This window comes from Dasypus novemcinctus, chromosome 12 (assembly GCF_030445035.2).
Source record: "Dasypus novemcinctus isolate mDasNov1 chromosome 12, mDasNov1.1.hap2, whole genome shotgun sequence".
In the NCBI taxonomy this organism is placed as follows: domain Eukaryota; kingdom Metazoa; phylum Chordata; class Mammalia; order Cingulata; family Dasypodidae; genus Dasypus; species Dasypus novemcinctus.
Genome location: NC_080684.1, coordinates 107,469,984 through 107,480,567, shown reverse-complemented (window position 1 = coordinate 107,480,567; position 10,584 = coordinate 107,469,984). Strand labels below are relative to the sequence as shown.

Below are 10,584 nucleotides of genomic sequence, written 5' to 3'. Positions count from 1 at the left end.
AGTCTGGCTCATAAAAACCTTGTGTATTGATGAGAACGATAAAAATAAAGCGCTGTTTTTGTTTTTGAAGGCACTGAGGCCAGGGATTGAACCCAGGGCCTCCGCGGGGAAGGAGGCCCTCAGCTGCCTGAGCCACGGCTGCCCCCGCTATGCTTCTATTATTATTATTATTATTATTATTATTATTGTTAAATTTTCCCACTATGCATTTTGACAAGATAAGTAGAAGAATTGCAATAAATTTAATACACTTACATTTATTTCAAAATTTCAATCTGGAATATTTTTCATATGACCTTAATTTAAAAAATAGCAACTTGCCATTTTATATACCAAAGAATGAAGGCAAAATTCTTATTTTACAGCAGCATGGGCTTGAGGATTTCAATGCAAACAGCAGTGAGGCGATGGCAGCTGTGTGGTATGAGCTCAGGCAGATAAACTCTGCAAACCGGCCCACAGCCTCCAAGCCCAGTGAGCTGACTTAGTCTGCTTTTAATACGTTTTCTTTTAAAATGCATTTCTATGAGTACCACCTTCAGACTGACTTCTTTTTAAGAGTAAAATACAGAGGTTTTCCCTCACTCAGAACTTGAGGAGCGGTGAGTCCACGTTTTCTTTGTCCGCCTCAGGACTCAGCTGGATCAGAGGAGAGCCCAGGTCTATCAGCTGGAAGAGAGAGGCGACCGGGAGGTGAGCACGTACCACACCGTCCCTCCCGGCACACTTCCCACTACTTCTCTGCCACATGAGAACCTAAGAAGTCTGGGTGCCATCTCCAACCATGGCTCAGTGCCACTGAAACATCTTGGTGAGCCTGGCTCAGGTACATGTAAAAGAAATCTTGACCATCCTGTCTAAGAAGATGGCAGGAGAAGATGGCATAAACTAAGGAACTCTGAGTTCCTTCAAACATTTATATGCCCTCATAATATATAAGACAATGGCGGGTGGGCAGGCTGGCTCCTGCCTTCAAAGAGCTCAACTGAGCTTCTGGGAAGACAGGGGTTCTGGAAGCCAGGAAGCTTTACTCAGAGGTAGCTGGTAAAACTTGAGAAGTCTGCCACCACCAAAAGTGAGCCTTGCACTGAGACAGGGAGACTTAAAAGCCTAAATGGCCACCGTGATATGCCCTGGGACAAGGAATAAACAGAACTGAGGGCACCCCAAGCCTGGAGTTGATGCCAGATCACGGGCCATGCCTTACCTGCCCCACTTCCTGGAAAGGTTTTGATGCAACGTTTTTATTTATGTCTGGAGTGTTTATCATTAGGTCGATCAGAGGTTTGCTTTCAGATCCCCAAGCCACAGAAGGTTTCAGCAGAAGCTGTTCTCCAGTTGCTTCTGGAGTGCTGCAGAGGTCGATGAGCGGGAAGTCGACATGGGGAGCGCCTCCAGCTTCTGGGGCAATAGTGAGTTGATCCAGCTTGATGTCTACAAGAAGAGCCTAGACAGAGAAGTCGGTGTTTATTTTTAAGGAGATGCTAGCATCTTTTTCTCAGTTGCCTTGGAAGGGTCCCAAGGTGGGCTAACATTCTGGAACCTGAAGCAGGACAGCTAGGATGGCACGACAGTGGGAGGGTGCTCTGGCTCATGGCATGTTTGCCAAGCAACTCTGCAAACGAGAAGGCCAGTGCCCACTTCCAGAACAGTTTCCACTAACCTAGGACAAACACCAGGGAAACCACTTCTACATTGTTTAGCCTTCTATGTTGATCACAAACAGAGCATATCTTTGTACCTCATTAGGGGATGTCTCCTCAGTTGCCTTTGCTTCATTCAGAGTTGCTTCTGTGGTGATAGTCTTAAGAAATAGAAAGTCACTTTTTTCTGGAGAAAAGTTAAGAGCCTGTGGCACAACAGATGGAGGGGAAATACTTGGGACAGATGGTAAGTCCGACTGCCTAGAAACAACGTTTGTGTTGCTCTCCTTTGTTGGTTCAGTCCTGCGGAAAGAACAAAAGAAAATTCTTCTAAGGAGCTTCCTGTAAAACAAGAGTTTCTTTGGCTATAATTTGGGAAGCAGATCATTTTGGGAGAGCAGTGGAGGGAGTCCTGGTGCTGGTTCCTGCCCCGTCAGCAAGAGCTGTCTAACTCCGAGTCTCCTTCCCACCTTAGGTTACCACTTGTATAAAATGAAGACTGAGCGAGTTCTAAGGTTCCTTTCCACTCTAAAACTTAGTAACATATGTGCCTATTCTATCCCCCTTTCTTTAAAATTATTAGAGGAAGAAAGGAGCACCTCTGACGTCTCCGGGCTGAGGCCTGCCCCGTGCACAGCCGCAGCCCAGGTGGCTCCTTAGAGGTCCTGGACACTCCCACACGCCTGCAGGAGCAGGGCAGCCAGCGCGATGCCACCTGCCCCTCAGGAACTCTGGCCCAGCACCCTAGGCTGGTGTGAATCCCCTGGTCACATAGCACTTGGCCTTTTCCCTGGACCCTGCACCTCGGGGAGACGCGCCCTTGCTGCCTGCGTCCCCACCAGGCAGTGAAACATGCACCCGCCTCAGCTTCAGTTCTGCTCGGCAGAACCTAGGACCTGCTGACTGAAAACTGAATTACAGAAGGAAACCAAAGAGAGCGGTTTCTGTAAATTAAGATAGTACATACTCTTTTTAATATTTTACAGGTTTTGTAACAATCTGAAAAAAAGGAATTTTCCTCTTTCTTTACACATCAGAAACATATAAGATGCTTTGACACATAATTGTAATCATTTAAATACTGGCTTTGCTTGTTTGTAGCATAGCTTTCTTTACATTTCGGTTTGATATCTCCCTACCTTTCCCCTCTCTTCTATATAACATATACCCTAGCATTTTTTTCCTCCAGTTTTTCCCATCCTCCTAGAACTAAGTAGATATATACACACAGGGAATACCTACTTTGGGTAAGAAAATGTGCATATATGTAAAATAAAAATACTTCTCTAAAAATGGGATCATAGTATTCACCTCCTCAGCATCCTTCTCCCAAGAGCGCCTGGTGGAAATCCCTGAGCCAGCTGGTGCAATGCTGACTCAGGTTTCTTAGTGGCTACCTAAATAGCCACTTCTTTCTAGCCTTTGCCACTGCACACCTGTTGCATTAGCACCTCTGCAGGTAAGAAAGTGTAGTTTCACTTCTCAGGAATAAAGACCCATGGTAAGATCATGAGATGAAAGGCATGTGTAATTTAATTTTTTTCCCTTAAACTTTTTATTTTGAAATGACTTCAAACAATGTTGCAAAAATAATACATAACCCATATAGAGAACTCCAACACACAGCACCAACCCACTCAACCACCAACCCTCCAATTTAACATTTTACCATATTGGCTATATCATGTTATCTATTTATACATCTGTCAATTTATCTATCAACTTTTCAAACATTTGAGAGTAGATTGTATGTATCATGCTCCCTGAACACGATACTTCTGTGTACATTTCCTAAGAACAAAGATATTCACTTACGTGACCACCGTAAGTGCAGTTATCAAATTCCAGAACTTTAACATCAATACAAAGCTTTCAGTCTAGACTCCAATTTTTTCAAATGTCCCAGTAATGTCCTCTTCTTGTAATTAGATCCTGTCCAGGATTGTGTATTACGCCTGTCATCGTCTCTTTAGCTGCTCCTTTTTTCTTTAATTCTGGAAACATCTACAACGTGAACTTCCCTACCCCATCCACTGCCAAGCACACCCTTCACGATTTCAGACCACCCTCCCCACCCCCCACTACCAGAACTTCCCCATCACCCCAAACAGAAACCTTGCACCCACGAAGCAGTAACTCCCCACTCCCCACCCTCCACCCCGCCCTGGTGACCTGTACTCTACTTTCTGTCCCTGTGTGTTTGCGTACTCTAGCCATTTCTCATCAGTGGAATCGTGCAATCACCTTGTGCCTTTAAGACTTATTTCACGCAACATGATGTCTTCAGGGTTGTTCCATGCAGCGGCAGCTATCAGAACGTCCTCCCTTTTTAAGGCTAATGTTCCACTGTATGGCTAGACCACATTTTGTTTATCCACTCATCTGCTGATGGACACTTGGGTCGCTTCCATCTGTTGACTACTGTGAACAGTGCTGTCATGAACACAGGTGTGTCTGAGTCCCTGCTTTCAATGCTTTTGTATATATACCTAGAAGTGGGATTGCCAGGTCATATAAGTCTCTGTTTAAAACTTCTGAGGAACCGCCAACTGTTTTCCTGCATGCTTTAATAACAGATGTTGACAAATGGCTTTCCAAAGCATGCGGTCACAATTCACATTTCTACTTGCAGTGTTCCACCTCTCACCGGTTAGTGTGAACATTGGTCCATCTTTAAAGAGCTGTCTTCTCATTACTGTAATTTGCATTTCCTGCTACTAGTGAATTTGGGCATCTTCTCAGAGGTTGACGACTGTGTGGATTTGCTTTCCTTTAGTTTATTCATAACTTGTCTGTTATATTGTATTATATTCAGTCATTTGTCAATTGACTTCATTTATGGAATTTTAGCCATATAGAGATTTTAATTTTTACACAGTCAAATATGGCTATCTTTTCATTCCTTCTGGGATTTCAGTTTTGATTAAGGTCTCATGTCCTGAGCTTGTCACAGTCTTCTAATTTCTCCTCTAACTTTCTTCTTTTGCATTTTACATTTAACCCTCAAATTAACCTAGAATTTATTTCTCCATGATTTATGATGGGATCCAATTGAATTTTCCTGCAGATAGGTAACAATTTATTCAGAACCATTTATTAAATAATCCATTATTTTATCACAGAGCCAGACTACCACTTTTGTCAGGAGTTCCTATTCTGTTCCTTGAACTATTTGTGTATTCCTATAGTAACACCACATGGATTTGAATTGCCGTGACTTCCGAGTATGTTCCAACAGCTGATAAGGCAAGTCCTGCTGTGCTGTCCCCTCGCCATATTTTTTTGAGCCATTCTCAGACATTAATTATTTCTTGTAGACTTTAACATCCTTTCATACCATTAGAGAAAGAACTCTATTGGGATTATAACTGGAATTACAGTAAATAAATATATTAAATTCTAGAGAATTAACCCTTTATATTAATTCTTCCCATTCAAAACTATGACATTCTTTTCAATATGTCCAATGTTACTTTTTCCATTTTTCTCATTTTAATTTTTTTATTAGAAGTTGTGGATTTACAAAACAATCATGCATAAAATACAGGATTTACATATACCACCGTATTAATAACCCCTTGCATTGGTATGGGATGTTTGTTAGATAATAGTACAGTCTTAAAAATGGGCTTTTAACTATAGTCCACAGGCTAACTCAGGATTCACTGCTTGTGCAGTACAGTTCCATGAATTTAAAAAAAATTTTTATTCTGTAACCATATATCCAACCTAACACTTCCATTTTTAACTACATTCAGATATATATGCCGGTGCTGTTTATTACATTCTCAACGTTGTGCTACCATCACCAGCATCCATTATCAAAACATTTCCATCCTTCCAAATAAGAACTGCATATTTTAAGCCTTACTCACTATTCCCTATCTTATAGTCTTTGTTAAGAATTAATGATTTTTGAAAATCAAGATACTGGGCCTTTCTTGTGAAATTTATGCTCAAATATTATAGCTTTTATCTTTATCATGAAAAGCACATTCCCTCCTATTTCTAGGTTCTTATGGCAAGAATAGTGAAAATTGATGTCTTTTCCATCTTTTCCCATTTTTTAAAGGCTTACTGGGAATGCCTACCGAATTTTTTTCATAGGCTTTTTGGTATCTGCTGTGATTATAATGGCTTCCCTACTTTAATGTGTTGATAGAGTTTCCTGATATCACACTAATCTTACATTAGTAAAATAAATCTAATTCATAGCGTATTGCCACTTTGATATGCTAATGCATTTTCTTTGCCAATCTTAGTGTTTTTAAAAATTTTTGTATCAATTATATTGATACATATTAAAGCATACAATCCATCCAAAATGTAAATATTTTAATAAAATATTTTATTAAAATATTTATATTCATTAAATGACATCAGTCTACAGTTTTCTTTTTTAGGCAATACCTTTAGTTATCAGGTTTGGCTATTAAAATGAATGCAGAGTGCTCACTTTGGCAGCACATGTACTAGAAAACTGGAATGACACAGAGAAGAGTAACACAGACCCTGCACAAAGATGATGGGAAAATTTGTGAAGCATTCCATATTTTTCTATAAGCTTCCACCCCAAATAAATACCCTTTACAGAAGAAAAAAATTGAGGAACTTCCCACATTTTCACCAATATCCTGAAATAGTTAACTTTAAAGATCAGAAATATCTCTACAACTCAGCTGTGACCTTATCTGGACCGGGGGGCAGGGGAGTACTAAGCTCTAACTATGGCTTAATTTGTGCTTCCCACTTCTTGGGTCAATTTAGATTATTTATATTTTTTAGAAAAGCCTTTCATTAAGGGCTTCAAGTCAGAGCATTACGGGTGACATTTCCTTATGCCTTTAACCTCTCCTCTGTCTACGGCTATTTTCTTTTTCTGTTGGGCAGGGAGAGGGATGGGAGGATGAGCTCACTGGGACTTGGGTCAGTTACAAGACCGCCCCAAGCTGTACCAGTCCCACAAGTGACGGGAGGAAGTGGTCCCTGCTGGACGAGCTGACAGAAACTTGCACGAGGGGGACGTGTCCTACCCTGTCCTGGCCACGGGTGGCTACTGAGCACATGAAATGTGGTTCATGCCACTGAGGAATTGGCTTTTGAATTTCGTTCAACTGTTTAATTTAACGGACAGTGGCCTCCCTACCAGCAGAGCAGACTAGAGGGGTGTCCTGCCTGTGCTCTCATGGCCTCAGGCAGTGGGGCCTGGGACGCTCGGCCCCTTCACACCAGCCTGGTCTTTCCCTTCCCTCTTCAACTCGTGGGCTCTTCTCTCCAGAATCCACAGCTTCCTGGGGACTCAGCACTGACCTCATCCACCCCAGGCGAGGGCAAGCCCAGCCCCAGTTTTCCCCACCACGAACCCCAGAGTCCAAGACCTTACTTGTCTTGGCACCTGGAGCCTCAGAAGTGCCTCGCTCAGGAGAATAAGACTGAAATGAGGGAAGCGGACTTGGCCCAGTGGTTAGGGCGTCCGCCTACCACATGGGAGGTCCGCGGTTCAAACCCTGGGCCTCCTTGACCCGTGTGGAGCTGGCCCATGTGCAGTGCTGATGCGCGCAAGGAGTGCCGTGCCACGCAGGGGTGTCCCCCGCGTAGGGGAGCCCCATGCACAAGGGGCACACCCTGTAAGGAGAGCCGCCCAGCACGAAAGAAAGTGCAGCCTGCCCAAAAATGGCATAGTGCACACAGAGAGGTGACACAACAAGATGACACAACAAAAAGAAACACAGATTCCTGTGCCACTGACAACAACAGAAGTGGACAAAGACGATGCAGCAAATAGACACAGAGAACAGACAACCCGGGTGGGGTGTGGGGAAGGGGAGAGAAATAAATAAATAAATCTTTAAAAAAAAAAAAAAAGACTGAAATGGGAGTTGGAAGTGAAAAGGGAGCTGTGTCAAGTCACTGTGTTGCCAGAAGCCCCCAGCGTTTCCCCAAGCTCTCCTGTAACTAGTAGAATTCAGAGCCCATACCCGTGCTTTGCCTATTAAATCTCCTTCACAGACGAAGCTGGAATTCAAGGACGCTAGTGGCCAGGAGCATGCTGCACCTAGGCGGCTCACCCAGCAGGTGTCTTCTAAGCACCTCCTGGGTGACAGGTGCTGTGCTCCCAGCTCTGGGGCTGGGGCAGTGGACCTGAGAGAGCCAGGGCTCAAGCGACTGTCCTTGTCACAGAGAGGGGCGATAAGCATCAGCCTAAGTGCCTGTAAACCCTGGACAAGGTAGCCTTCCCAGCACAAGGATGCTATTCTTAGGTTGTATCAGCTCAGAGTCAAATTTTTGAAACCTTTCTTCCCTTACCTTACTGCAGATTTTTTCCGGGGCTCAGAAGAAAGACGCCGAGCAGGCATGCCCAGGGGAGAGCCCAGAGCCCTTGGCCTGGTGTTTGGTGTCATGAACGGAAGGCCAGAGAGTCGCCGACTGGCAGGTGTGGGCAAGGCTGATCCACGTTTTGTACTCATGGGGGTCCCTGCACTGCTGAGAAAGTTTGGGGGAGCAGGCCCTGATGGACGTCTAACAGGCGTGCTGTGGACGACCCTGGAAAAGCAAAATTTGTTCAGCCAGTGTGCTATAGTAACCCACAAGCTAGCGATCAGCAGAGCCCCGTGGTTTCAAAAGGAAAGATTCGAGCCAGCGAAGCCTGCCGAGGCGCTGTTCTGGAGGAGGAGGTCTCCAACGCATGGGCTGCGGCTCCGAGCTGCTCCACCCCCCAGGGGCCCTGGGCGCTTCCTTCAGATTCCTCTGTGGACAGCGCCTTCTCCCTCTGGCTTCACAGGGACTAAAAAGCAATCAGACCAACTGAGAGAGCACTTCAAGGAAGTAAAAACTTACTTCATGGAAGATTCCTGAGAGAGAGAAAAACAATCTCCTTTCATGTTATCAGAAATACTTCCCTAAGGAAGTCCAGACCCATGGCCTGTGGGGCTGGGCAAGCGGGTGGACGAACAGAGTCCATTCCGCATTCATTCACTTCTCAGGGTCACGGCTGCCTGGTCAAATGGGAACACCAACAAGTAAATCAGGGACACTGGGCTGTTGTTCAGCCATCTCTCCTTGCATCCCTGGCGCTGTCTGTGGTTTTGCTTACTAAGGTGTGTTGTGTAACTCTTGGTTTGACTGTTTGTGTTAAAGGAGAGGCTGAGTAAAGTTGGCTGTTCTTTCAAAAGTAAAACAAGTCAAGGGTGTACGGCCAATGTGACGCCCACAGGAGGTCTGGGATGGCATATCTATTGGGTCTATCATCCAGAGGAGAGTCTTTATATGCTTTAAGATGAGACGTAAAAAAACGTCTAAGTACCATTACCTGAGAAACAGAATCACTCCTAGGCGCACCTGCAGGGGGTAGTGTGGGGAGCTCCACAAAGTTCTGGAATCCTGCCTTCCTTTATTGCCAGTGTTCCTCAGACTCCAGCCAAAGTAATATAAATATTGACCAGTGTACCACCTCATTGCACGTAGAGGAGCCGGGGGCCAGGAGGTGAGGGAAGCTGGCGTGTGGCTGCCTGGCTCGGGTCTCGGCTCCTATCCATGCCGCGTGGAAGCTCAAGAATCTCAGGATGGCTAACACAGCAGCATAAGGGATCACCTGGCCCAAGCCCAGGTTCACATCCAAGGACATGAGAGCCAGCTCGTTGACACACATGCAGAGGGCGTCGGCAGGGCCAGGGTCGGGCCAGCGCTGGTGTCCTCGTCCATGCACCCCAGCCCGGCCCGGCCCACCTAGCAGGCCCAAATCAGGGCTCTCACCCTGGCCGCACAACCCCACCTCACCCAGGAGATTCTGGTTTGCAGACAGGGTCAGGAAGCACCAGCACAAGGTTTCCTCCACTGGAGTAAGGTCCCCAGGGCGCTAGGCCGGGAGTGAGTAATCAAAAGGGCTGGCTGGGAGCTGGGAGCCTCCACGACAAGCGGCAAGGGAGGACGGCTCGGGAAGAGTGGTTAGGGGGAGGAAGCTGCCATGTGAGCGACCTGTGCTCCAGGCCAGCGTCGCGCACGTGCATGTGTACTTCCTCACTGTCTGTATACCCACGGTGCTGAGTTCATGCCATCCAACACGACAGGTGAAGAAACAGGGTCAGGCACCTTCACTAATGTGCAAGAGATAACACCAGCAGGACACGGGGGAGCTGGGACCCAAGCGCACGCCAGACAACCTCATCACTCCAGCACTCTTAACTGTGGAACACACGAGAACCGCCCGGGGGCTGTGCAGCCCAGCTGGGTCGGGCTTTCTGGAAACAGGGGAGGGCCCAGGCAATTACTTCTCTCGTGCAGCCTGGCCTGAGAACCACTGTCCTTATACCACGAAGCCTCCTGGGTAATTGCTGGAGACCCAAAAAAGTTATGAGATATAGAAGGCCATTATGTATTAATAAAAAGGACAATCCACCAGGAAGATATAACAGTCACAAAACCTACGAACCTAACCAGGGTGCCTCAAAATACATGAGACAAACTGACAAAACTGAAGGGAGAAATAGACATCTCTACAATAATCGTTGGAGACTTCAGCACCCCACTCACATCATTAGATAGAACAACTAGACAGATGATCAACAAGGAAACAGAGAACCTGAACAATATGAAACATGAGTTAGACCTAACAGACCATTTACAGAACGCTGCATCCAAATTCTACGGTTATATAGTCTTCTCGAGGGCCCTTGGATCTTTCTGCAGGATAGATCACATGTTAGGGCACAATGCAGCTCTCGATAAATATAAAAAGACTGATATTATACAAAGCACCTTCTCAGAGCATAATGGAATGATACTGGGAATCAATAGATAGGAAAAAGTAAATTCGCAAATGTGTGGAGGCTGGACAACACACTCCTAAATAATCAGTGGGTCAAAGAAGAAATTGCAAGTGAAATTGTAGATATATATTGAGACAAATGAAAACGAGAACAAGACTTATCAAAATTTATGGGAG

General features: G+C 45.3%; 1 protein-coding gene and 1 non-coding gene across 4 annotated transcripts in view; one reads left to right on the top strand and one right to left on the bottom strand.

Annotated features, from left to right (window-relative positions):
* Positions 1–237: 237 nt before the first annotated feature.
* The window catches only part of GTSE1 (G2 and S-phase expressed 1), a 33,232-nt gene continuing 22,885 nt past the window's right edge, over positions 238–10,584 (bottom strand). For all 3 annotated transcript variants that reach the window (XM_058308941.2, XM_012519457.3, XM_058308940.2), the window contains 4 exons: positions 7,950–8,186; positions 1,742–1,946; positions 1,208–1,447; positions 238–669 (listed from right to left, as the gene is read on the bottom strand). In XM_058308941.2, coding sequence (XP_058164924.1) covers positions 586–669; positions 1,208–1,447; positions 1,742–1,946; positions 7,950–8,186 — 766 coding nt within the window. In that variant the 3' untranslated portion in view covers positions 238–585. The remainder of the gene's footprint in view (positions 670–1,207; positions 1,448–1,741; positions 1,947–7,949; positions 8,187–10,584) is intronic.
* On the top strand, positions 6,092–6,200 carry LOC111760418 (U6 spliceosomal RNA). The gene has a single exon (XR_002794111.2). It is a non-coding gene; the product is annotated as a U6 spliceosomal RNA (small nuclear RNA).